Raw genomic sequence first — 27,926 nt, forward strand, 5'->3', positions numbered from 1 at the left:
TCCTTTCCTGATCTTAGGTAAGCTCTTTTGAACAGCCATTTCCACAAGATCCCACTTTCCAGGGCAGAAGCAATGATAGATGGTATCATGTCTCTCTAAATCCAGATCCCTAACTTATTTCATTGTCAAACTCATAGTCTTTGATTCACGCCAACACTGATCCAAGCTAGCAAACAGCAAAACTAAAAGATCAAAGTTTCAAAAGCTATTTAAATGGTAAATGGTCTGTATTTATATAGCGCTTTACTATACCTGCAAGGTACCCAAAGTGCTTTACAAGATATGTCACATTCACCCATTCACACACACATTCATACACTGATTTAAAAAAAAATCTTTTCTCTCTGACTTTTATTTCAAAAGGTATTGGACTGGATGACATGTTCATCCTGATCTCCTGCTGGCAGAGGACCCGCGTTCTGGACAACGTTTGCGACAGGCTGGCTGACACCTACAGAGAAGCTGCTGTCTCCATCTCCATCACCACCCTGACCGATGCTCTGGCTCTCTTCCTGGGCTACAGCTCACCCTTTGGCTCGGTCCGGTCCTTCTGCCTCTACGCTGGTGTCTCCGTTTGCTTCTGCTATTTCTACAGCATCACTTTCCTGGGAGCATGTATGGCTCTGAATGGACAGAGGGAAGCAGAGAACAAGCACTGGTTCACCTGTGCTAAAACCCCAGAGGACGTACCATCCAGCAATTCCAAAGTCTTCAGTATGTGCTGTGTTGGGGGACGCTACAATCGAATCACTGGCAAGGAGGAAACCGAGGCCATGAGTTATATTTTTGAGCGGTTCTATGGTCCATTTTTGACCCACAAACTTACAAAAGCATGTGTGTTTGTCATGTACGCAGGTTATCTGGCTGTTAGCATCTATGGATGTTGTATCTTGAAGGAAGGACTCGACATCAAGAATCTGGCTGTGGATGACTCCTACATTATTGATTACTACAACCACCAAAGGCAGCACTTCTCTGAATATAGCTGCAATGTGATGGTGGCAGTGAAGCAACCATTCTCCTACTGGGCCAACGATGAACATCTGCGTTCAGGTTTTGAAAGTTTGAGCTTTGTCAATAGCACCTTTGCTTGGTTTGTCTCCTATAAAAACTATGCTAATGCCTCTAATCTCAACATAAGCTCTCGAGAGGCCTTCTACACCCATCTGCCACATTTCTTAGAACTCAACCCTATGTTTAGACAAGACATCAATCTGACTGTAGACGGTGACATCCAGGCTTCTCGCTTTTTCCTCCAGACGCTAAACAAAACTACGACGAAAGACATGATGATTGGACTCAGGAAAACAGCAGAGGAATGTCCAGTGGAGCTTCTGGTGTTCCACCCTGCCTTCATCTACTTCGACCAGTACACCGTCATCACAGAAAACACCGTCCAAACCATCCTTGTCGCTGTGGTCGTAATGCTTGTTGTGTCACTCGTCCTGATACCAAATCCTCTCTGTTCTGCATGTGTGGCTTTTGCAGTTTGTTCAGTCATCACTGGTGTTACAGGATTCATGTCGCTGTGGGGCGTAAATCTGGACTCCATCTCCATGATCAACCTGGTCATGTGCATTGGGTTCTCTGTAGATTTCTCAGCACATATTTCTTACTCTTTCATCTCCAGCGCAAAGAGTGACGCCAATGAGAAAGCTATGCATGCTTTGGCCCATTTGGGGAATCCAATCGTGCAAGGAGCTTTGTCCACCATTTTAGGAGTGGTGGTGCTGTCTGCGTCTGGGAGTTACATCTTCAGGACGTTCTTCAAGATTGTGTTTCTTGTGATTGTGTTTGGGCTGCTGCATGGTTTGGTGTTTATTCCAGTGTTTTTGACAGTGCTCACGGTCCATTGGAAGTCCTGTTAAAGTTGAGGAAGTGGAGCTACACTGGATCTAAAACTGTGGGAACAGTGTCTTTATGTTCAGATTTGTTTGGGTTCTAAGTCAGAATTAAGCATCTTAATTTAAGGTGTGCATCACTACTACCTCAAACTTTGCCTTACATTTCCATCCATTCCTCCCTCACAGTTTGAAAGCCTTCTTGAACATACCCCAACTTTTCATAGGTGGAAATCTATGTTCCAAATGTACAAGAAGTAACACAAAAACAACAACCACCCATACAGTTAAAGTGTAAGCTAGTCAATCATTCAATGCTGTAATTACTGTGCTGAGTACGGGTGTCACAAAATGTACCGGTACTGACAATAACTGTAATATTTTAAGAATTAAATCTTGGTATATTTAATGATACACGTACATCATCAAAAATAATTCATCCAGTAGTTACAGATAGTCTCTCCACCTCCCTAAACCCAGATTTTCAGTATAATTCATATGCCAAAAAAAGAATACACAACGTTAATGAATCTTTTTCCCACAATTTTCTTTGTGTGTGTATATATATATATATATATATATATATATATATATATATATATATATCATATTGGTGTTGTCAATTATTTTCTCCAAAATAATGATATACTGAAGTATAGGCATGCCCAAAGCACTAAAGTCAGATAGTAGTAAATATTGAGGCGTCTTAAATTTGTTTTGGAAATATTTTTAGAATTATTCATCTCTTTCTGAGTTGAAACTGAAGCCAAAAGAAGGTGGCTAAATCTTAAATTTGTTCTTAAATTACTGTGTTGACAAACAATAAACATAACATATTATTTGAAAACTTTTTGGCGTATGGCAGTGTCTTACTAAATATTACAGGTTAAATATTTGTTCTGGTTTGGATCATTTGCCTAATTTGTAACCAAGCTGTATGTGGTGTCGTTTTATACCGTTTCTGAAATTTTTGAAAGTAACACACTCACTATAGGTTCCTATTCGGGGTGTTTGTCTTTATTTCAGGTGGACAAATAATAATTAGCCATTGTCATCAAACTGTGGAGACAGCTACAGCAGAGAGCCATTCAGTGTGTACACAGCATAAAAGCATCACTATACATCTATATACAGGGTTCCCATTACATCTCCGCCATATATACAAAGCTAAACATAGGTAAAAGGCCAACAAACAGAGAATATGTTGTGTCAAACTGAAGCAAAAACAGAAAACACGATGAAGTACAACATGCTGGTGATCCTCTAAATATGGATTACATACACAGCTGCTGCTATTTACTTGGAAACGCACATTCACCATTTCAACAGATGTATAACTGATAATTTTTACACACTATCTGGGTGGAAGAAATGCCCAATCTAGAACCAAGGATGTCACGTTACAGCTAGATTTAATGAGCTTTCTTTGTCTCACATTTTCTTTCATAACTGGAGAAAGTGCCACTAAAAACAAGCATCCGTGGTACTGTGCAAAATTTGTTTAAAAAAAAAAAGATCAATGTATGCAGCTCAAGACACAGGTGAGAAGTCTCTCAGCAGTGAAGCCATGAGAAGGGGGGCAGAAACAGACAATACTTGACAGAACTGGCCTTTTGATTTGTCTGATTAACCTAAGAGTCTTTATTTCATTCATCTGCAAATTTAACAAAACTCATTCGTTGCTGACAGACTTGTCAGAAGCCAGATTCATACCATTTAAATAAATTAGGCCATCTTTACAACTTTAAAATGAGCTAACCACTACATACACAGCTTATACTTGTTCTGCTTCTGGAGGCTGAGCAGCAGTTTTTTGTTCCATCTGTACAGACAGCATAAAGGAAATAATTTACACAAAGAGGGATATTTTCAATTTGTACACTTACCCGAAAAAGTGCTGAGTCACTGCAGCTTACACACTTCCTACTTGAAAGAAAAATGTTATGCTTACGGTACATTCCCCCAAAAGGCCACCTTTGAAAAGAAGCAACAGGGACATAGAGACGGGAACAGCAGGAGCGTATAAGCATTTTCAGCTCAGTCATCTGGATGCAAAAAAAAATCAGATGGAAAGACGTGACAGCTGTTTGTGCCAACCCGAGTATGACAGGCGGAAGATTCGCATGACGTTTACCAGATATGAACACAAACGCTGGAAGACGACTGAGCTGAGTTTCAGTTAGATTCCGGCTGCCATCACTACAAAGTAGCTCTTTGGGCTAACAGTTAATTTCCCGCTGACCTGGCTACAGCAGAAATATCTTCCCATTTCAACTCTGGTGTCAGAAATCATCTTTAAAATAAGAATCTAATCCAGATGCTGATGTTCTATTCGAGGTACATATTCACATTCATGTATTGTTTCCTCTAATAAAGTGGCGAATAAAGTGACCTGAGCAAGATCATTAATTAGGCATTCAAACCTTCTTCACATACAATGAACCTGTGCGACTCACACCTGCTTAGTTCTGAACACAGCAAGGACGTTTAGGTTTAAAACAGCACTACTTATCTGGGAAATAATGAGGTTCCATGAAGATGTGATATTGTCCTACATGAGCGTCTGTCAGGATCATTGTGAGTGCAGGCCTCCAAGTCCATCCTTCTTTCTGCAACCTCTAAAAACCACACCCCGCCCTCTCTTTCATCTGGTCTCCAGGGTTTTGCCCTCCAGGACCAGCTGGATCTCTTTGGCGTCCAGCGTTTCGTACATGAGCAGAGCATCTGCCAGGTTCTTGTGCTCCTTAGCGTGAGACTTCAGCAGTGCTTTGGCGCGATCGTACGACTCCTGTAGCCCACAAGACAAGAGATGTTTGAGATGTGGTTACAGGAGCAGAGTTAGTTTTGATCTTTAACCATTATTTTGGATCTCACAGACCTTCAGTAGCGCTCTGACTTCATGCTCCACAGCAGCTTGTGTCTCTGGACTCTGTGCCGTCATGTCAGTGTAGGTCATCACACCGAGCTGAGACACATGGAGGAAAGCTGATACGTTAATAAATGCAGGGATTTGAAGGTGGTAGGATCAACCTTTTGTTTTTACATCCGCCTACCTTTTCACACATTCCAAATCTGGTCACCATCAGCTTTGCAATCTTAGTGGCACTATCAAAGTCACTGGATGCTCCTGGAGGAGACGAAGAGAAACATTTGCTCTCTTAAATTCCAGCTTGAGTACAGGGGGTCCTCGACGTACGTCGGACTTCTATTCCTGCGGATTGGAGTAAGTAGGAACTCCGGCAAAAATGTAAACAAAGCCGTTTAAATATCGATCAGTTCTTCATAAAGTCATGAATACCAACGACTTTCATGCATGTACGAGTTATTTTACAAGAAGATAACAGAATATTGTAACGGACTGATATTCTTTTTGATGGAGAGGTTTCAATGTTTACTGTTCAGTTCCAGATTTACCTAATGTCAGTGAACTTACCATGTTTAGTTAGCTCACCTCTGACTGGCTCAGAGCCAGCAGCAGTGCATGTGTTGAGTGAGAGAGAGCTGGGAATGGCGGCTAATTCTGAAGCTAAGTTATCGGGTTTCTTGTAGTTATTTTGACGTTGGCTACGGCCCACAGTAGCCTGTGTGAAGGTTCAATAAACAACCAGAGAATGAGGTAAAGTCTCACTCATTCATCACAGAGGGGTGTCCTGTTCTGAGCGTTTTATTATATCTAATTTCACATCCATGGAGATGGCTTTCCTTTTCTTCGAAGCACTGCCATCAGAAGAGTCTGACTTATGCTTGGGAGCCATAATGAAGGGCAAAAAGGTAACAAATGTAGCACAATCCATGGTGGCATACAACCGGTGAATATAAACAAAGCTGTTTAGCACCAGGTAACGACATATTCGTACACTCAACTCGTCAGCTAGTTCCACACAACCAGTTCCAACGTAACAACAAAACGACGTAAGTCGAGGACATCGTAAACCAAGGACCCCCTGTATACTTGTTCAACATTCTGCCCCATGTGTTTCCTTGCTAGACATTTATGAACTCTTTCATACCAGTTGTGATGTACTCGTGGCCAAATATAATCTCCTCTGCAACGCGACCTCCCATGCTGACGTCCATCTGGGCCAGAAGCTGAGAGCGAGTCTCACTCCACCGATCGTTCTCTGGGAGCATGGACACCTGGGAAGAAGGGGTGAAGATGAAAAACATTTCAGGATGTAGGGTTTTTAACATGAATATGCTGATGATACTGTCATATATGCAGAAGATGAGGTTTCCTTACATGTCCCAGACTGGGGCCTCTGGGCATGATGGTGGCCTTGTTGATCGGCATGGCATCTTTGGTGTAGTAAGCTACGATTGCATGGCCTGATTCATGGTACGCTGTGATGAGCTTGTTCTTCTTGTCTATTTCTGCACTCCTCCTCTCAGGGCCTTGAAGAAAAGAGAAAAGGGAGGAATGAAATAATTACGGTTGAAAATACCGATAGATTCTGAAGTCAGCAATGCCATGACGGGTAAAAACATGTCGAGGATCAAGGACATGTGGAGAAAGCATGTGCATCTTAAGTTTTACTCACCCATGAGGATTTTGTCTTTAGCAAACTCCAGCTCCTTCAGAGTGACCATGTCTTTGCCATCAACTGCTGCCTTAAGAGCTGCTTGGTTGACCAGATTTTCCAGGTCTGCGCCAGAGAAGCCCACTGTGCCCCGGGCAATAATATTGGCCTCAATAGCTGCAGACAGAACACAGAACATCCACATAAGATGAGATCTCTGGACTAAGTTACTGACAACTGTTTTGGCAAAGCATGTAGTGGACATTCAAAATAATGAGCTGCATATACATTTTAGGGGAAAAAAAGTGTAGCTAAATTCATGATAAGCAGAATCAGATCATCCACCTGGATCCACTTTAATCTTCTTCAGGTACCAGTTGAGGATCTCTGTGCGTCCTTTCACGTCTGGTTTGGGGACAGTCACCTGCATGTCGAAGCGTCCCGGGCGGATCAGGGCACTGCAAGGAGATATCAGTTAGTCAGCAAAACACTGACACACTGTAAACATGCCACTCTGCTAGAGCTGCAGTCCATTGTTTGTACCGACCATAACAGCTGAGAGTGAGGATTGAAAACCTTGACATTTCTAAATGTGAACTGTGACATTTTCACTGGTAACAGGAAGAGGTAAAGAGGTACAACGCACTTATCTAGAGCCTCTGGGAAGTTGGTCGCTCCAATGATGATCACGCCCTCGTTTGGTTTAAACCTGCAAAATAATAGCATCCATACAGGTCAGTGTCTGCTTCTGTTGGTGTTCTCTTGGCATCAAAAAAGACTTAATTCAATATCTGAAGTGTAAAAAAGCAATTTCTGTGTTAAAGAGTATTCTACTACATGATCCAAGGTGCCATTATGGTTGTTGAGAAGGTCAAACATTATCTGTTGTTGTTTCAGGCATCTACATTTAGTACTACTGTCTTTAAGTGTCCAAAATTTAATGGGTCAGTGAAAAACAAAAACAATCTTTAACTGTTCCAGATTAGATTATTAAAATATATTGTATAATCATGAACAAAGTTTCTGTGTCCCACTCTGTTTGTGACAACATTTTGCTTGTAAATACACAGTGAATGTACTTTTCTACGTACTAAGGTATGGCAAAATTGCATGACCAACATGGAAAAATGTAACAGATAATTTCCCACCCATCCATCTCAGCAAGCAGCTGGTTAATAGTCTGTCTGGAGTAAGGGTGCATGGGAGACTCTATCCTTTTCCCACCCACACTGTCCAGTTCGTCAATGAAGATCACACACGGAGCGTTGGCTTTAGCCTCCCCTTGGAAAAAAAAAAGACAAACATAGAAATAAATATGCAATAGTCAGCAGAACAGTTTTAATTATTTTTTCTTCTACAATCAGGAACCAACTTTACACATAAAATGTATTTTCAAAGAAGGAAAAGGAAAGAAAAAGGTCCATCCGGTTGTTGAAAATAAAATAAAACTCACTGAAAAGGTTCCTGATGCGGCTGGCTCCGACTCCAACAAACATCTCATCAAACTCCGACCCAGAGGCGTAGTAAAACGGCACATCTGCCTCTCCTGCCACGGCTCTGGCCAACAGAGTCTTTCCGGTCCCTGGAGGTCCAACAAGTAAAACACCTAAAGCAAAGAGAGACAAGGATAAAGAGATGAGAAACACAGAGCAGTGATACCAAAACAGAGCTCTGAATGAAACTGCAGCTGACAGCGACAGCCCACCTTTCGGCAGCTTTCCTCCCAAGGCTGTGAACTTCTGTGGGTTTTTCAGGAACTCCACCACTTCCTGCAGCTCGTTCTTTGCTTCTTCCACCCCTTTAACGTGCTCGAAAGTCACGTTTTTCATCTGCACAGGGTCCACAGCTGAGTCCAGGCCTGATGTGGTTCGGAACCGCACTGTCCAAAATGGTTAGATTAAAGTTCGAGCAAGGCACGGTTAATCAACTCACACACAAACACTGCCTGTTACTGAGCACGCCGATAACCACGCCTGATGGCATATATTAGTGATATATTAGTGTTCCAGCACTGCAAGGTAGAACTCATTGTTGAAATCTGCACAGAATAACAGATGGTTCAGTTACAGCAAGATTAGTTGGCTCACAAACTCAGCAGTCTATTGTTAATATCAACATTTAAACATATACAAATATTAGCATTTTTGAGGTGACTTTATCTAACACTATATTAAAAAGTCAGTAGGGAAAAGGGGCCTTTACCCGATATAAAGGGGGTCTTGGAGATGCCATAGAGCCCAACAAGAAGGAGCACCAGCAGAATCAGACGAGTCCTCCTCAGAGAATCTGGTCAAAAGAGGACATCTACACATCAGTATCATTTAATGCATAATAAAGGAATAACTTAGTGTGTCTGCATTAAAATTTGCCTTGAGTGCGCTGGGTCAGGGCTTGAGCTTTCAAGAAACCCTCAGCGAAGCCCCTCTTGAAAGCATCATGTTGTCCATCAGGTATGTTTTTGTTCTTTAAGAGGCTGTCGAGATTTTCAACCTCAATCCCCTTGTCACGTGTAAGAAAGCCCTGCAGAACAAAACGAGACCGGTCAGCAGTGCTCACAAAGCAAGAATACTCCTTTACTATTCCTCTTGAGGTGTTCTCAGTGGAGAAGTCTGCAGATCTTAAATTTGTAATTTTGCAGCCTGCTTCAGCAGATCTGCTTCTACCACTACTTCAATTAGACAGCAAAATAAGGAAAAGCAAACTATTCAATTCAATCATAAAAAGAAACATCTAAACAGATACGGCGCTGCATCGTGCATGTATTATGTATGCACGATGCAGCGCGGATGTCCGTCCACGTTCCGCGCTCCGGTCGGATGCCGATTTCTGTTGCGTTGCGTGTTCACTTCCGCTTTTGATGACGTATCGTGCTCAGACGATTTGTCGACGCGTCGTTAGTGGCAGCCCTAAAACAGATAGTCTAAAACAGAACATTATTTGAAAATTTTTCCATGCATAAGATCTAAAGGAAGACTGTTTGCATTTAATGTCACAGAGAAAAAACAAAACCACAAAAATGCAACATAATTTCTCCTCAGGAGTTGAATATTGTCCTGATTGAACCCTTAGGTTTCTCAGGTTTATAGGCGAAAATGTTGTAGTAGGTACTTATGGTGTTTTGAAACTATACATTTAAAATGATTACTACCTTCAGCATGGTTAGGATTGAAAGTAATAAACATGCTATTTGTGTCCATAATATAAGTTTGGTAAAGCATGTCAAGCATGCGATAACTCTGTACCTTCATAAAAGACGGTGTGAACCTTTCAGATTCCACGGGACGTTCGAAGGCTGACTGCAGTCGTCTGGTTTTGCTCCTTAAAGTTTTAAAGCCTCTGCTCTGAACCAACACTGGAAAGATTAAGCAGAGGAACAAATTAGCCAAACTTCATTACATCTCATTAGCATAAACATTGTACAGGTTATCTACAATGCAGACATACAAATCGATAATATTCGATGTTCACTGGAATATTATTTTGTTTTTCTGTCATTTTTGTTGATACTGTACTCAAATAACAAAACTAGGGCTGTCTGTTTCAGTCTCCATTTTACATTTTGTGCTAGGCATGCATGTTACAGCATCAAAAGCAGAAGAGAGCGCACTATGCAACAGAAATAAGCATCTGGGCAGAACATTTAGGCTGTATCGTGCATATAGAGTAGAGTACACAGTGGATTAAACAAAGCCTCAAGGCAGAGAATTTTGTCTTGAGGTATTTCAGTAATCAAATTACTCGAGGAATAATTTCAGCCCAACATACAGCTCTTACAAGGCGTACCGGGAGAATCCATTGGAGGTTATAACAAACATTAAATGTTATGCAGATGACACATCACTGATAGCGAACAGTGAAGAAAACTTGCAAACCAAAGTAACCATATTTAATACAGAGAGCCAAAACTGGGCCTGTCTTTAAACAAAAAGAAAACTGAAGTAATGGTAATCTCAAAGAGCAACGTCATCCCAGCATGAAACAGAATTAGACCAAGAAATACTGAAGTAACTTCATCACTTTAAATATCTCGGTTTATGGAGGACATCAGATGGGAGATGTGAAACAGACATCAGATGTAGAACAGCAATGGCAAGAACGGCATTTATGAAAATGAAAAATATATGGACAAATAAGATAATAGCAATTAGCATCCGTATGAGCACTTTCAGGTGTTACATTCTACCGTTCTGATGGACAGATGTGAGTTTTGGAACACAAATCAAACAAAGTCACTGCAGCAGAGATGTGGTTTTACAGATGCATGCTACGTATATTACCAATGAAGATGTTTTAAAAACACTAAACCCACATTATACGCTGCTGAACAAAATTAGGAAACACCAAGCAACATTTTTGGACATATTATAAGGAAAGAGACCCTGGAATATATCGTCACAACTGAAAAAATGAATGGGAAGAGAGGACGAGGCAGACAGAGAATGAAAATGAGAGATGGACTGACATCGTGGCTACACATGGAACGGGCAACAGTCACAATTCAGAAAGCAAAAGATCTGATCAGATGGTGAGAAATGATCGCTGAACAGCATGGCACTTCGTTGACATACAATTTGTGTCATTTATTAGCAACAACTGAATACGAACCACTACAATCAGTGATAAATGAATAAACCACTTGTAATTGCTGCTAATCCACTGTTACCTGGCCAATACTGTAGCTCTGTGCAGACAGATAGAAGAGGTGAAGAGTGCTGCCTGGAAAAAACTGGAGGCGACATGGGACCTGACCAGAAACCTGAACAAAAAGAGCAAGGTATAACTGTTATTGTTCATTATTAGATATGCTTAGGGTAAGGCGGAGGCGGACACCTTTGCCGGTTATAAAGACTGTCTCCTAGCAGCATTTTTTGCCTGAATGACAATGAGGAGTCAGTAAGTGACAGTCTTATTACAATAAAGATGCTCATTCTCACCATGCTTATTGTGGAAAAAGGAGTGTGTGGAAAGATGCGAGGTCCTCCAGGCTGTCTGCCCACCAAGTGGAGGTGGCATCTCCTGTGGGCTCAAGTGAGGCAACACACGGCTCATTAGCTCATCCAGCTGCCGAGTTCCCAGGTCTAATAAACCGAGCTCCCGCAGGTTCCACATCGGCTGTGCACGTGGACGCACAGACACACACAGACACAGCACAGGAAGTGGGAGTTATATTTCCACAACAGTTCATCCACAGTGGATTTTTGTTACAAACAGCAATGAATGTTTGGCAGTGGTGAAACAAGAGAACCTGCAACTAAAGATTGTGCTTTACTCATAGGGCTGCAGCATATTTTGCTCAGCTCAAGCTCAAAAATGCAATGTTACAACTACATAATGCATAATGCACTCACAGACATGTTCAGAGACCAGGGCTGAGTTACCAAATTGATAAGCATCGTGTGAATGCTTAGACTGGATGCATTTGGTAAATTTAATGAAGTAAGATAACAAAAAGATATCCTAAGCATGTTGAACTTGCTTTGTTTTAAATGACCTTGGCTGCAGTGTTTTGGCCACAGACTGCACCTTTCAGTAGTTTAGAAATATCCCTGTAAAACCCACACACAGAAAACAAAATTGGCCTAAATAAATAAATAAAGTAAAACAAAAACACCCAAATACAGGTTAAAAAAATAGCAAAAAAAATACACAAAATCATATATATATATATATATATATATATATATATATATATATATATAATAAAATGAACAAAAAGTAAAGAAAATAATGTGAAGAAAAAATTCTAATATATGTATGTATATAGATATAGTTAATTTTTAAAGGAAATTCTATATTAAAAATACATAAAATCTAATATATGTATATATACATTAAATAGAAAGAATAGCAAAACATAAATAAAAATAATAATTAGACATATACATGCATAGATAGATAGATAGAAATAATTGAATATAATAATCTTTTAAAAATTAACTGATGTATTTTTGCAACTGTGGGTTCTACAGGGAGATATATACCTTATTAATCCCAAGGGAAATTCAATATATATTGTAACAATATACAGTAGATATAATATTTATTAATTTGTGTCAGCATCTTGTAAAACATGTAGAAAAACAAAACATCACAATGTGATGTCTGTCCAATATCATGCAGCCCTGTGGTCTAATGAGTACCTCTGTGCAGTGTGGTTCTGAGTCTGAGGCATGCTCCTTGTGTTTTCTTGATTTGCAGGTGGCACTGCTGCTGCTTCCCACTGAGCTCTTCAGTGAATGGAGGACGTTGATGAGGTGACTCAGAGGTACAGTCACCTGTGATCACAAGTAGTCAGAGAGCGAGTGAATAAAATACCACTTAAGAGTTATGATTATAAAACACTACATGTAACCCATATCAGCTCGGTGATGTTAGAAAGCTATATGATCAAAATCAATCTTAGTATATTTAGTTAGTTCCAAACAAAACCATACAGGTGATATCACTTTATTAATCACTATTCGCTCATTGACGCAGTCGCATATTTAAATGACGACTAAGGACACAGAACGGGCAGGACAGTTGTTTTAGCTAGCTAACTAGAACTTCTCTACGTGGCTTTTATTCCTTATTTTACTTTAATTACGTCTAAGTAGCTCGATAACTGCTTTAACAAAACACCCACTGATGTGACTGTAACCTGAAACCACCAAAATAAAACAAATGACAGTAGTGTGACTCATAAGAAGACAAGCTAACCTAGCTTGCTAGCTAGCCCAGCTGAACGGGCCAACACAACAATAACGCTAATGTTAGCTCGGCCTATCGTTTCCTGCGTTCTTACCTGTGGCTGCACCGTCATTGACAGGGAGAACATATTTAAGTGTCACCGGTGGGAGGCTGCCGTTAAGTTGTGCGAGTTGTGTCACTGTCCCTGAGAGTTAAATATCCGTTTCACTTTGTCTCTCCGTAACAAACATAGCAAGTCCGACTGCGAACTTCAGCGCAACTGTCACAGCCGGGAATGACCCGGATGTGACCTCTGCGGTGTTCTGGCGAGTTTCGTATCACCGTTGAAATCGGTACCGATTTAGTTAGGCTTTGTAATAACGTCCTAATGAAATTTATTTGCTAATAAAGTAGCTTGGAAATGTGATATTACGATATATAGATTTCAGAACTATTTTGTGTTGTTTCTCACTGGATTTGCAATGATGAATCAATGAGTTGCCCACTGTTAAATTAATTCCCAGCTGTTTTGACAATCAATTAGTCGGCATGAGTAATGTTTTTACGGAAAAATTAGTCTAAATTCTCAGATTTCAGCTTCTTAAATGTGAACATTTTCTGGCTTCTTGGTCGTAGACAAAACAAGAAGTTTCAGTATCTATGCCGGATCTCATTTTCATGTGATTTTTTTTATTACATGTGCCATAAGTCACTTTCATGTACAACATTGCCAATATAATGTGCAATATTTCATTTTCATCTCATCTTTCAGGTGCAATATTTCATTATCATATGTGATAATACCTATTACCTTAGCATTATTTCCAGCATTGTTTTTAAAGGCTCTATTCTAGCATAATTTTGCCTCATTTTATTTCATTGATGTATCATACTTCTATCTTATTGCATTCCTATTTTCTAGGTACTGCATTTCTTATTTCTTTTATTATTAGCAATATCTGGCACAAGAATTTCTTATCTTGTCATGGCGTTTGCAAAATGCTAATCAATATTTTCCACCATTTTTTTTTTTTTTACATTTTAGCGAATAATTGAATCATTAATGAAATTAAAAAAATGGAAATAATTGTTAGTTCCAATAATATTTCTTACATTATTCATGAGTAGTAATAACAGATATGCACAAAATAATCCATGTTTCTTTGTCACAAACCTTGCATCTTGAGTATGAACATAAAACCAAACCATTTTTTTCAAAGAATTCCTTTATTGCATTTTTAAAATAGTTTCATATATTGATGTTTTACATCTGTTCTTCTTTATTTTCACTTTGGAGCTGACAAGAAACAAGAATGATTTTATATATATATAGTTATATGGATATATGGATTGTCTGTACTATGTATCTCATTTTGTTGCAAGAGTGCAATCTTTCATTACTATTGTACTGAAGCTACTAAATAAATACACACTTTAACACACAAATTTTGCACCTTACATGTCTATTTGGCCTTAAAAGAAATGCGCTTGGCATATTTAAATATGTTAGATAACATATAAAAGACAGATATCATTAACTATCAGAGAAAATATATCTGACAAAAAAAATACTAAAAGAGTCTAATTAAGTAATGAAATGTACAATAAATAAAATAATAAGCAATGTCAGTTTGGATACTTTTGTCACTAAGGGTCCACAGCTAATGTGTGATGATGAATTGTGAATTTATTTCAGTTACAAGTTATGTGAGTGATCTATATTGAGTTCCTGGTGATCTGTGAGTCATACATAAGATCGGATCATGCTTAGCTAAGTGTAAGAAAGAAACTGTGCCAGCTTTTAGACTGCATAAATCCTCCTCTTCTAAACACCTAAAAAAAAAAAATCACTTTTGAGTGAATATGCTACACTGTATTGCCGAGCCTTCTTTTAAACACCTTTCTGACCCTTTGTTTATCTAATGCAGCTTTCCCATTTCTACTGATGCCTCTTCACACTCCATCCATGGTGGTGGCTTCAGAAAGCCCCTTAGCAGCAAAAGTGCATCGATTTCATCCAACCTTACAACGCTTTATAGACGTCGATGGTCATCAGACGATTCATGGAATTTTCCTGTGAGGAGAAAAGCAGAAACAGAGTTTTAAAATTTTAAAAACATAACGAATAATCTCTGACAACAAAGCTGTATTATTTAATAGGAATTTTGCCCACCTTCTCCGCCGTTGTAAGTAAATCTGGGCCAGCCAATGAGCGATCAGAGGCCAGAGTGCTGTCAGTACCACTGTGAGTGGAGAGGAGTCAAAAGGCCACCAAGATGGTCTCAGGAACTATAAAAAAAAAACATACAACTGATATAGAGAGACGTTCTCCCAAAGCAATGCAAATTTGTCAATAAAGTGCACTTTATAATACTAATAATGAAGCATTTAAACACCACAAATCAAGCTGATAAACTATGAAAAGATATATTATGATGACCTTCCGTGCAACAGGTGCGAAGTCCTCCTGCTTTGGTGAAGATGATCTTGACTACAAAAAGGAAATAAGAAAATATACAAGTCATTAAGTACAGAGAAGTACAGAGAAGTAAATACAGCTTTAATTGTTGTACCAGCAGCCCTGGTCCTTCACCTGTGACCTGGTCAGCACCTCCAGAGTGTGCAGCCTGTGCAGCACATCGTCCATGTCGTGCTGCAGCCTCAGCAGAGCCGTAGCTATTTGGTCATTAATGCTTCCTCTGGTAGCGCCGACAGGACGTCTGCTCTGTGACACACAACAGCAGGCAGCTTCTACACTGGCACACTGCTGAGAGCTGCAGGTGGCTCTTGGTGATTGAGAACCTGGAACAAGAGTCAGAATGGGGTTCACTGATGCTACAAAACGCAACTTTTATGGTAACCCAGTGCCTTGTGCCAGTGACTGAGTTAGAGTAAAAATCAAACACTCCTACTGCAGTCTCACCTCTTCCTCTTCTTGACAAGGAGCTGCTGTGTTTGCTTAGAAGAATCCCTTCATTCAGGTAGGAATCACCTATGAATACCTGATCCTCGCCCACTTTTAGGGAAGTGTTGCTCTCAAACCAAAGATCCTTTTGCCTCACTGATGCCGCTCTTGATCCAGGCGACTGGCCTTTGTACGTGGCCATCCGCTTAACAGGGAAAGAAGAGTCGAAAAGTTTGAATGGGCCTAAACACCGTAAACAAATGCTACCTGGTAATACAATGATTTTATTTTTATGATAGAGAAGGAACACCACACCTCTTCCATGGCGAGATGCTCCATTGAGTCACAGAATTCCTCATTATCAGAGTCCGTGGATCGATGGTTCTTCTCAGGAACGGTATCATTATGACCTGAACCATGCAAAACACAACATGTCAGCAATAAAACACACAATTCCTGTGGTAAATTACGTCTATCGTCTATACTTTTAAGTAGCAGACATATGCATTATCACAAGGAATATACAGTAATACTTTTCACATTAAAAGACACACGTCACAGTTTGTTCTGTTTGCTGCTTATTTCACAATCCTTTTACTACTACTATGTGTGTAGTTTCGATGCAAAAATCTAATTTCCCCATAGAAGTAATGGATATTTCACATAATTGTTATATATCAAGGCCTCAAACATGACGCCTTTCTGTTTTTGCATATAGAGCATACAATCACATCTACACTTTTTGCCTTCATGTGTAATCTTACCACTCAAGTGTCCGTTAAACTGCATGTATGGATTATACTGCACACTGGGCTCTACAGAACAGGCCAGTTCCTCCTCCTCCACCTCGCTGTTGAGGGAGCTGTGTGTCCCGTTGGTGAAGGAGGACACACTGGGCTCCACGCTGCTGCAGGAGCCTTTAGTGTCAGACCTCCATCTCCTGTCCTGCACCATTAATAGCCTCGGGTCAGGACTCCAATCTGGGATAACACAAAAGAGAGAGATGGCAGGAGAGCATGAAAAAGCATTAGAAGAAGTGCAGTTCTTTTCTTCTGTGCCTTTTGTCTATTCATATCTCAGCCTGGATGTGCAAATTACTTTTGCTTTATCTCATAGAAATAGTATTCTCTTTTTTTAATGCATTGACAGAAGACATATCACTTTAAATGGAAGCTTGCACACATTAAAGCACTACTTTTTTTTTTTTTAAATTTCCTTTTCTAAAAATACAACAAATGTGAGCTGTCTGGTCTTCAGTCATTTGCCCAATACTTGATCATATGAGTTTATAGGAAGCTCAAGAACACAAACAGTTGCTTTCCTTCCCTTTTAAAGTACTCATAAACAGGAAAAATGTAAAAGGAACCAGTGGATGCACCAAAAAGAGGAAGCGTACACACTGATATTACTATGTTATATCACCACACAGGGCAACACCACACTCTACAATCGACATTTTAATCGACAGTGTTTGTGCATTTCCAGCAGAGTCTTTGGATATAAAACTAAAAGAGAGTCTGCCTTCTTAAATAATTTTAGTACATTTGTCACCTTTACAACAACACAGCAAGCATCACAGCACAACACAGCTAACGACTACATTGTACCTCTTTCCTCCTCATTGTCGTCATCGTCTGTATTGTCTTCTTTATCCCCATTCTCCTCTTCCTCACTTCTCCTCCAATCACTATATTCCTCCTTTATCTCGATTTCACTGTTTTCTCTGTTTCCCTCTGACTCCTCGCTACTGACACTCAAGTCATGAACACTGCTGTCTTTTTCTTGGACGTTTTGTATATCATCCCACAGATCCCCATAGCCTGAGCAGTGAGGGAAACGATCAAGATTAACTCATGAATGCACATGTTTGAGAGCACAAAATCTTGATATTTTGCACCAATTCTGCGCACTTCTACACGCTACAACAATACACGCCCACTAACTAACACTATTAACTACAGCACACACTGCGCTACAAAGTCTAGCCTAATTTCCGACAGTTTAAGTCCATGGCATTGCACACTTATCGGTCTTGTCAGTCAAATGAAGCAGCAATGAAAACTTAATTAAGCTTAAACTCTGTGCCACCAATCTACCAGCTCTACTGCTATTAAAAACACCAAAGACTTGCCTTCCATTGTTGGTTGCTTAAACGGTTCAACCAGCTCATCTAGTGATAAAAAGACATGTAAGGCAGGCTCAGAGTTGGGAAGAAAAAGTAATCTGTGTGACGAACAGAGAATAAGCAGCAGCAGCATTTGATCCCACTTGAGCAGCAGTGCCCTGCATTCTTATTTCCTTGATGTGCCTTCAGATGTGGAATAACAGTAATATGGCATCTCCAATCATGTAGATTACCTGCGTGCTTTGCAAAAGGCCTTGTGAAGGGCCTCTTCTGAATTCCATTTTCTTCAGCCTCCTCTCCTTCCTCTTCTACCTCTGTGTAGAAGTTTCCAAGCCTCTGAACCAGGTCAGACACTTCTTCTGAGATTGGAATGGTCTCCAAAATCTGACAACACAAGTCAAGAAAAAAGAATATACTGGTGTTGACATGACTGTGATATTGGAAAAATGAAATACTGCTAACATGCCCACACTGACAAGGGATGCCCTTTCATTGGCACTATCAGCTTTTATTTTTTAGGGCACTTTGTAACATTGTCAAGAAGAGCGCTATATCGATATCACTTATTATTATCGTTACATTATAATAAACATACTGTAGCATGCTTCTGTTTAGCAGACATATATGTTTACTGTTGTGGTTTAGCCTGTTAGCATGCTAACATTTGCTAATTAGCAGTGACCACAAACTAGCAGATGGGAATGTGGCTGTTTTTGGCCACTAGTGCTGTTTTTCTTAGAAATGTCCATATTTTTGAGAGAAAAGCAGTTTTTGATTCCAATGAAGATAACATTACATTAATCAGAAATACAGTCTAGACATTGTCAGTGTGGTAAATGACTATTGTAGCTGGACATGGCTGATATTTAATGGAATATCTCCACAGGGGTACATTTCCAGCAACCATCACTCCTGTGTTCTAATGCTACATTGTGTTAGCTTGTGGTGTTGAAAGGCTAACTGATTATAAGAAAACCCTTGTGCAATTATGTTAGCACATGAATAAAAGTGTGAGTTTTCATGGAAAACATGAATTTGCCAGGGTGACCCCAGACTTTTGAAGGGTAGTGTGTGTAAAGAGTAAAATAACTCTTCTGTTCTGAATACAGTCTCTGTTCAGCTTTAGTGCTTCCTGAAAGAACTCACCAGCTGGATGTCCTCAACATAATTCTTCATGGCGTCCTCTTTTGTCATATTTCCCAGAGAGCTCCATGCATCCCTGGCAACACAAAGTCACAGTTCAAAACAAACACTGAAGAGGAAGCGAAGATTGAATGACTGAAGCTGTGCAGCTATGAGGTGAAGCAGAAATGTCACCAAACTTGATTTTGTATCACTGCAGGGCTGTTCAGGGCAGGAAACTTTGGTTATTTTTAAAAAACATTGTGGACATGGCACCATAATATAACAAGTTTTTGATCTCAGAATAGACAGGCTCCTGTTGTTAGGATCTTGATACACTGGGGACTTTGATCAGCCCAGAACTTTTTAGATTTGAGCTTAGATTAGAATGAATATAAAGTGAGACATTGTGCTTGAGCAAAAACAGGTCTTTCTGTGCTCATGAGCCCATGTTCTATCATATTATTTCATGGAGTGCACAGTGAGATTTGGCCAGCTAGGTATAAAATATACAGTATGCCTTGGAAATACTTGTTTTGATAAATTGTATTAAATAGTCATTTGGGTGACTAAACATTTAAATAGTCCAGCAGTACAGATGCAAGTGCTGGTGAGTAGATAAAGTTCCATAACAAAAACTTCAAAATACATAACTAACAATAATCTTACCACCTCAAAGCACTAAAAGTTCTGTCCACAGTGTAACTACAACTTACAATAAAACAATAAAATGTGTTTCCATTATTACTCAGCTTCCTGTTTCCATGTTTTACGTGCAGTTATGGGAAGCAACCAAACCCAATAATGTCACTGCTGAACTGAAAATGCTGTGTGCAAACATGTTTTTACTTTAGCACAACAGCATCCCAACATTTTTGATCAGCTGGCTACATCATATTTTTTGATTGCTATAATGAAAGGTTGCAATGTCAGAAGAACAGATCCAGAGTTACAGCTGCATTTCATTATTTTTACTGTTGTAGAAAAACAAAACAAAAAGCAAACTAAAAAATGGAAATCCTGACCCTATTTATAGAATATTTGGGCATCCTCACCACTGTCTGATGATGCTTTGTGTTTATTTTTCATCATGTCTAAACCCTACATTTACATGCAGAGTATGGAGACTATAGCTGTAACATTATAACAGCATGTTTTTAATACATACCATTTAGCTTTGCCCCGGGTATCCCAGAAGCCACTGGGTCTGGGAATGTTGCAGGGCCCCATGGTGGCCTGTTTATAGTAACTATAGAACATCAGCATCATGTCATCAGACGGCTGGAAAGGACCTGAGGAATTAAGACAAGTCAGCAGATGACATGATAATAATCTTGCTTTTTTATGTCTAAGTAAACCAGAAACACATGAGAGAGAACTGATGTAGATGTGAGCTACAGGAACAGTTATTCGAGCTGAGAAACAAGTGATTCAGTTAATCAGCTCTTATCTGTGCAGCAGCTTTTAAACGCTCTGCATGTAGGTCAGTCACCTGCAGTGTTTACACACCAATAAGCACAGATTTCTCTCTGCACAGCACAAAACTGAAGCCCTAACTTCATCCTCCTCTCCTCCCTCCATATGGACGGGAACAGATTGCTGTAAGTCATCACCTTCTTCAGGCAAACTCCGGATCACTTTAACTGCTGCAGCAAATTTCGCCTCCAGGCTGTGTTCGTCCTCCTGCTGCGCCATGCTGAGTCCAGACAGGGATGACATGAAGGAGTCCTCACGTCTTCAACAGCAACATGAAGCAATTAATGGATAAATCAGAGCAGCTCAGACAGTGTTGGAGTAGGAAGACAGTTTAATCATGGCTGCATCTACAGGCTCACCACTAAAGGAGCCAATGATTTCTCTTCAGGAGATTTTAAGATTAAATGAGTCTATTCAATCACACGTGCCGACTTTAGCGAAAATAGATTATATTGTTCATTAGAAATGTTCCCTTTCTGTGGCTGATTTGGTAGAAACTTACCATAAAGTTCATTTTTCGCCGGTGCGATAATTATTTTATTAGCCCGGTGTCTGTCTGCAATATGCAGCAGAAAGCCAACCTGACTCCGGTCAAGGATGAGCCAAACAGTCAACATTTTACAACCAGGCATGTCTGGGAAATGTAGTTTTTATTGAGTGAAAACAAAGCGGCGAGCGGGGTAAAGCTCAACGCTAACTCCTACAATTCCCACAAACCCCCTGAGCGGGGATTTAAACCGCGGGGGTGTATGGGAAATGTAGGCCACAGTGGCAGGAGGTTTTTATCTGTGAACCAAAAAGGTACATTCAGGCTTTAATAAATGTTTTAAGACTCTAACAATTGCATTTTTATGATATTTAATGGCATTTTAATAATAATAACTTAATTTATGTCGCACCCTTAAGAACAGTGTTCACAAAGTGCTTTGACAGTTAAAACGTGCAACACAGACCATCAAACCAGATATAGGAGACAAGTCAGAGCAGTCAATTAAAAAATAAATAGTAAAAATGCTAATAAATTAAATGAATAATTAGCTGTATTAGCAATCATAGCAAACAATGGAAATACGCTGTTTAAAAAAAATAAAGAATAAGATTGAGGGTTAAAATTAGAAATAAAAAATAAAAAATCAGAGAATAAAAAAAAATAGAGACAACGTCACATCATATATAATATCTTATTACATCCAGCAAGCAGTAACTTTCAGGGAACATTCAGTGACAGGTATTGTTTGCTGAGAAGCTCTATGTCATGAACTGTAGGCTAGTTTTTCATCTGCAGTTGCCAATTAGGTTGGATTCTTTAAAAAACAACATAATTTGCAGAATTAAACAATTTACATAATATATTTGGGCCTAGCTCGCCTTCACATATATAATTCTGGGGTATTACCTCTCCATTACTTTTAATATTAAGGCTAATACAAGTCCATATTTAGATAAGAAAGAACTTCATTCTTCCTTAAGGAATTGCCTGCTCCAGATATTGCTCAGAAAAAAATCATATCATGAGAGCAAATGAAATCCCCAATAGACAAGCAACAAGATATTACATTAATCCAAATTAAATTAATCAAAAAATTAAAAAGAAAGGTAATATGAGACTGGAATACAAAAATAAGAAGTATTGTAATTCTGGGAATTATTCTGAAGTAGTAAAGAGGATGTTACACATGAAAATAAAATACACATTGGTGAGATATACGATTTATATGCATCAGTGTTTTGTAACAATAAAATGTATTCTCGCCTTCACAGATAGTGATTACGGCATGTTTTTATCACCATTTATTTTTCTGATAAAAAAGATGTATTTTTAAAATAGATAAAATATAAGTTAAGATACTTTTTTTTGATCCCTCACAGGGAAAGTCACAATAATACCATTAGAAAACAAAAATAAGAAGTGATACTAGCAGTTATTCTGAAGTAGTGAAATATTGTTATGCGTGACAATGACATATTGATAATAAAGTATTAGACATGAAATCCAAATATTGCAATTGAAGTTGAAATAAAATATTGCACAAGATAACGAAATTCAATGTTGATATGATGCTGATGGGTCAATGTGATGATGGGATCAAGTTTTTCTATGACCAGCATATAATGTTTTTAGTTAGTGTGTGATTAATATTAATATGGCAAATGGGATGATAATGGTGATGTTAACTGTTGTTTCAGTTGGCACACTTTGGGCCAACTGAACATTGCTTAAACAGCATAGTCTATCTGAGGATTGTTGCTAACCATATCCATCCTTTTATGGCCACAGTAGGCCATCTTCTGATGTCTACTTCCAACAGGATAATGCACCATGTCACAAAGCTCAAATCATCTCAAATTGGTTTCTTGAACATGGCGATGAGTTCTCTGTACTCCAATAGCCTCCATGGTCACCAGATCTCAGTCCAATAGAACCTTTGGGATGTGGTGGAATGAGAGATTCACATCATGAATGTGCAACCTGTCAATATGGACCAAAATCTCTGACAAATCTTTCAAGCACCTTGTTGAAAGTATGAATTAAGGCAGTTCTGATGGCAAAAGGAGGTCTAACCTTTTACTGGCAAGGTGTACCTAATAAAGTGACCATTGATCATCTGTGTATATGACCTGATTAACACATAAATAAAATAAAAATGTGAAGCCATATTACATTTACCATGAATATATGTTGCTATGAATATAGCCTACAATTGTTTATTTGCTATAATAATATCATTCATTATCTGATGACGGTGATAAATCAAACGCTGTAGGCCATAATCATGCATTATCTGACATTAGTCCTCGCTTGCACCGTTAACTTACACTACACCATCGCAGTGGGATCTGATTGGTCGGTGGCTCCTCTCCCTCGGCCTCTGAGCCAATCAGCGGCCTCCGTTTGTAACGTAAGTGCGATTAGTCACGGGCCGTTGTGAATCGGAGGCTAGCGGCCCCACAATGCCAGGCGGGGGAGCCCCTTTCTGAGCATCACCGCCTTGCCTCGCTCAAAGGGACACACAGGAGAGAAATGCAAAGGGATGTAAGATGGCAGAGCTACAAATGCTATTAGAGGAGGAAATCCCTGCCGGCAAAAGAGCGCTAGTAGAAAGCTACCAGAACCTGTCGCGGGTGGCGGAATACTGTGAAAACAATTATGTTCAGGTAAGAGGCCGCCTGAAGGCCGTCAAAATTCGGTGGATTTGTCGGTTATCTCCGTCGTGTCTGCGGTGCCGTAGTAGAAGTGAGTGAAACCACAGCGGCAGGAAACGCTGGTCGGAACGAAAGCGTCCCTCAAAACCGCTAGCTGCTCCGAGTGGCCTGCTCCTCCCGGTGTGTGGAACTGTCCGCGGCTCGGTGCCGTGTCGGGCAGGGCTGTGTTTCGTTATTTTTTTTACTCGGTTTGGCTTCACGTTTTAACGGGTTTTGTCGGTGTGCTGGAAGCTGCTGGGGGCTTTTAGAGGGTGTGTCGTTGTTATGACTAAGTGGTTTGTCACTGACCGCATTCTGTGATAGGTACCAGTGACAGAACACAACATAAAAAACGTCTCTTATTAAATAGATATTACCGCGAATTTTATTTTATTTATTTATTTGTTTTACTTAAACCGCACCGGCATCACACTTTAAGGCCACATTACAGTGCTGGAAAGAGAAATATCACGAATTAAATCTGTATAAAGCCATTTTAGTCCCTTTTAAAAAATATAAAAGCTAGCTGTATATTCTTCTGTGTTATTAGGTGTGAGTAAACCAGAAAGAGACATTTTAAAAGTACAGTTAAACGCTTCGTCACTAGATTCTCACTTATTTTATTTGGCTATTAGTCTTTATAATCGTTTCTCGTCTATGCATGTGCTTTCTCACTGATACATATCTGAACTGAATTGACCTTAAGAGGAAATACAAGTGTGTAAATGTGTATTGATGCAGGTATCATGTGTCTACAGAGCTGGAAAACGTGGCTCCAGCAGCATCGCTGTGCATCATTTGCTTGTAATCAAATGCATGCTGCAGGTCCATGATTGCTGTGCAGGCTTCTTTTTGCTCATCCAGGCTTGATGTTGAATCAGTGTAGGCAGGCTAAATTTGAAGCATTGGAGCCAGACTCCATTGGTACTTTTGTGAACATTTTATATTCATGTGTTTGGAATTAACTTCTCCTCCACTCCGTTTCCCATGACCTAATATGTGTGAAATATTTTTACAAATCTTTGGGGATTTCTGAGTTTCTCACACACACAAACAAAACCCCACTCATCACCCCTGTTAATCTTCCATGTTCAGTAAATGTGGGTGATAGTGTGAGCTGACGTCGACTGTCAGTAAGTTGAATGGTCTGGTGTGAACAGCGTCGTCTGTTGACAGACCGCCTCAAACCAGAAACTGCGCTCCAGCATGGCAATCTTTTGACTGTGCTGTCGAGAAAGCCCACAGTTTGGCCCTAATAGCACATCACATCCCTTTACCTTGGTTGTCACTGGAAATGCAATGTGGGTTAGACTGCTTGAATGCAGCCAATGCTTTCCAACCAAGATTTGTATGGAGAAAGCGACATGCAAATGAGACTATTTTGCAAGGTTGTACTATTAGCACATTTTATTTATCTAATGTGTCTCAGACACACCTTCCTTTCTGAGAATTTCAGACATCTTCAGAGGAAATGCTGTGCCACTGGTGGTACACTCACCTTCTTTAGAAACAGCGGGTTAGAGGGTGCACGGCATTGCTTCGCTCTAAAAGCCAGCTGAGTTATCCCCGTTTACTTGGAGATGTTTTAAATTTCAGCAATCTGGAATGTTGATGTTGATTTTTATATGCCATTAGCAGACTGAAGTGCAAGTGGTATAATTCTATACCCATGAGTAATACCTAGCAAGGACAGAAATTAGTGCTTAGTTAAACATTTTTACTGACATTGTTTTAAACTTTGATATACTAACATTCATATGAACAAGCCAAAGCTGAAGGAAATGAAGAACCGGGCAGTAAGGTGTTGCAAATTGACGACAGATCTTCTGAAATCTGATTCTGATGTGTCATACCAGTTGAACAACAAAAAAAGTCCTAAACATGCTGTGAAAATTTAAGTCACACTGCGGAAAAAAGGATGACTTACAAGTATTATACGCATTGGATATTGCATCCATTTCACATGTAGTTGTACTGATGAACTCTTTCATGCACAGTGAACGAATAGATTTGAGTCGTAACTGAGCAGCTAGATTTAAACGTCTCATGTATAATTGCAGACATGCACAGCTTTTTTTTTGACTTAAATTTAAATAATTTGGTTGAAAGCTGCTCAGGATCTTTCCTAATCCATTTTGCGAAAGCTGCATTCTGATTTTTGTTTCTTTTCCATGCGATTTTGAGAGCGCCGAACTACCGCAACATTTAGAGTTCCGTGTTTATTTATTTCAGCAGGATAGTCATGCCTGGAATATGAAGATGCACTTAATATGGCTTCTCCTGAATAAGAATTTCTTTAGGGACATCAAAAACATTACTACTGCATGCATGTAAACACACTTGACAAACACAACAGGGAATGAAGAGTAAATCAGAGAGTTATGTAGCGCAGTATAGCTGATGCATATTATGAACTGAAAATAGAGCTTTGAGCCTTGTGCTTGCAGCCATCAAAACATATTCATGTCTATTTTGTCAGATACTCATCTGTGAAGAATAGCTCCACCACTTATTATTATTATTATTATTATTATTATTATTATTATTATTATTAATATACAAAAGAAAATGTATTCCATGATATATAAATCCACTCTGTAATGCTGGAGACAAAAAGTTCTATTTTTAGATTTGATATTTGTAAATGAGCCTTTTTGAAGAAGTGACAAACTGTCAACCACAAAACTGGCGACATGAAAGCAGAACTCAGCTTTGTGGGTGACTTTCTTAAGGCCTTTGTACACAAAAATAGCATATCTCACAGTGAATGCTGTTTTGGGTTGCAGATGGACTCTTGTTGGTATTGGTGTACAAACAGATCCTAAATTGATCTTTTAAAAGATGCTATATCTTAAAATAATCACTATTTTCATGTTTTCTCCCCCAGTAATTGGCTTGTATATCTGTGAAAGAAGTTCCAAATTAATATCTTTTTTCTTCTGTAATATAACATTTTTGTAGCATTTTGTGTTCGATGGAAGCTCGTGAATCTACTTAATATTTCCCTGATAGTGCTAAAAATCCCCCACAGCTCACATGATACCCCTCTGACTCATAGCGGTTTCTTTCATGACTCTTGAGGTTCTTGATATTCCAGTATCAGTCCTCAGGGGGTTTTCTGCCTCAGATTGGGTGTTTGAGGGGTGAATGTGCTCCACAGTAATCATGAATAGTCCGTGCAGTAAAGACAAAAAGACTGTGATACCGTATTTGACAGAAATCTGTGTTTTTGCTGTTATTTCTGACCATTTTATGTAAAAAAAAATGACTGTTATGGTTGATGGTTAAAATTACATCTTTTATTGTCAATTCTAGTCAGTTTGGTGCTCCTGATTTTCTTTCGGCCCTGGCTAAAATCTCTTTAGAGGGGCACCAAAAATGACTCTTAGTGGGAAATAGCCTGTATAATAATGCTTTCAGAGATTGCTCTATTTGAGTATATTGTTAAGACTGAGCCTGGTGCTTAACATAAAGGAATTCCAAGTGGACCCCATCCAAAAGCCTTTTATAAGCTTAATATGAAATATAATATCTCAAAGCAGTAGCGAGTGAACAAAGTGTATTAAGGAGATGTAGCTTATTAATACCAAGGGTTTCCTTGCAGGATATTGTAAGACTTTTTTTTTTATTGGTTTAAATCTTTTGTAAGCTTTAACCTCACTTTAAATCCCCCTATCTATGCTGCTTTCAATATATTGCACAATTTTTATCATAGCCATCTGCTAAGCTTTGTCTACTCTGTCTGTATGAATATGTAGCAATCCAAGCACTGTGTTGGTATTTTGTTAAATATGGCCGTTTTCACAACTCTATGAGGTGTTTAGGTAGACCAAACATGCATTGGGAATATACATAAGTCAGCGTTTTCCAAGCTAAGGCGTGAGGACTTTTTCCAGTCTCTGTGATTATGCTGACTAAGCCAGCGGTGTTTCCACTGTGTGCTAGTCGCTGGTGTAAATGGGATGCAGGCCCCACCAGACATCTGCAACAGATAGTATTGCTGCAGGTGGTTTGCAAAGTAGCAGGTGGGCAGGTCACAGGTGCTGATGTTGTACAGGAGGGCTGTCACGGTGCAGTTTCTTAGCCTC

General features: G+C 39.4%; 4 protein-coding genes across 6 annotated transcripts in view; 2 read left to right on the forward strand and 2 right to left on the reverse strand.

Moving 5' to 3' along the window:
• Positions 1 to 350: 350 nt before the first annotated feature.
• Positions 351 to 1,976, forward strand: LOC110951990 (patched domain-containing protein 3-like). Its single transcript, XM_022195295.2, has one exon. It carries the CDS (start codon positions 381 to 383, stop codon positions 1,866 to 1,868), a length of 1,488 nt encoding a protein of 495 aa, XP_022050987.2. The 5' UTR covers positions 351 to 380; the 3' UTR covers positions 1,869 to 1,976.
• Positions 1,977 to 2,836: 860 nt separating this feature from the next.
• On the reverse strand, positions 2,837 to 13,342 carry yme1l1b (YME1-like 1b). The gene is made up of 18 exons (XM_022195286.2): positions 13,143 to 13,342; positions 12,499 to 12,633; positions 11,293 to 11,470; positions 11,022 to 11,114; positions 9,601 to 9,710; positions 8,728 to 8,878; positions 8,561 to 8,644; positions 8,064 to 8,237; positions 7,812 to 7,964; positions 7,507 to 7,639; positions 7,005 to 7,067; positions 6,704 to 6,816; positions 6,380 to 6,535; positions 6,082 to 6,233; positions 5,852 to 5,978; positions 4,895 to 4,968; positions 4,720 to 4,806; positions 2,837 to 4,629 (listed from the first exon to the last, which is right to left on the reverse strand). The coding sequence occupies exons 1-18, from the start codon at positions 13,173 to 13,175 to the stop codon at positions 4,486 to 4,488; spliced, it is 2,160 nt and encodes a 719-aa protein (XP_022050978.1). The 5' UTR covers positions 13,176 to 13,342; the 3' UTR covers positions 2,837 to 4,485.
• Positions 13,343 to 14,017: 675 nt separating this feature from the next.
• Positions 14,018 to 21,296, reverse strand: LOC110951981 (acyl-CoA-binding domain-containing protein 5-like). Of its 2 annotated transcripts, XM_022195285.2 has the most exons (14): positions 21,158 to 21,296; positions 20,793 to 20,914; positions 20,348 to 20,471; positions 19,204 to 19,276; positions 18,291 to 18,441; positions 18,064 to 18,102; positions 17,540 to 17,752; positions 16,697 to 16,912; positions 16,248 to 16,342; positions 15,951 to 16,137; positions 15,621 to 15,829; positions 15,468 to 15,518; positions 15,201 to 15,316; positions 14,018 to 15,101 (listed from the first exon to the last, which is right to left on the reverse strand). In XM_022195285.2, the coding sequence occupies exons 2-14, from the start codon at positions 20,896 to 20,898 to the stop codon at positions 15,089 to 15,091; spliced, it is 1,593 nt and encodes a 530-aa protein (XP_022050977.1). In that variant the 5' UTR covers positions 20,899 to 20,914; positions 21,158 to 21,296; the 3' UTR covers positions 14,018 to 15,088. The 2 variants fall into 2 exon arrangements, with proteins under 2 accessions (XP_022050977.1, XP_022050976.1); XM_022195284.2 differs by lacking the exons at positions 17,540 to 17,752; positions 18,064 to 18,102.
• Positions 21,297 to 23,547: 2,251 nt separating this feature from the next.
• LOC110951980 (abl interactor 1-like) overlaps positions 23,548 to 27,926 on the forward strand; it is a 32,962-nt gene continuing 28,583 nt past the window's right edge. Inside the window, exon 1 of one of the 2 annotated variants that reach the window (XM_022195283.2) lies at positions 23,548 to 23,811. In XM_022195283.2, the coding sequence (XP_022050975.1) occupies positions 23,695 to 23,811 (117 nt within the window). In that variant the 5' untranslated portion in view covers positions 23,548 to 23,694. The remainder of the gene's footprint in view (positions 23,812 to 27,926) is intronic. The other variant, XM_022195282.2, reaches the window with a different exon arrangement.

Source organism: Acanthochromis polyacanthus, chromosome 9 (assembly GCF_021347895.1).
Source record: "Acanthochromis polyacanthus isolate Apoly-LR-REF ecotype Palm Island chromosome 9, KAUST_Apoly_ChrSc, whole genome shotgun sequence".
Taxonomy (NCBI): domain Eukaryota; kingdom Metazoa; phylum Chordata; class Actinopteri; family Pomacentridae; genus Acanthochromis; species Acanthochromis polyacanthus.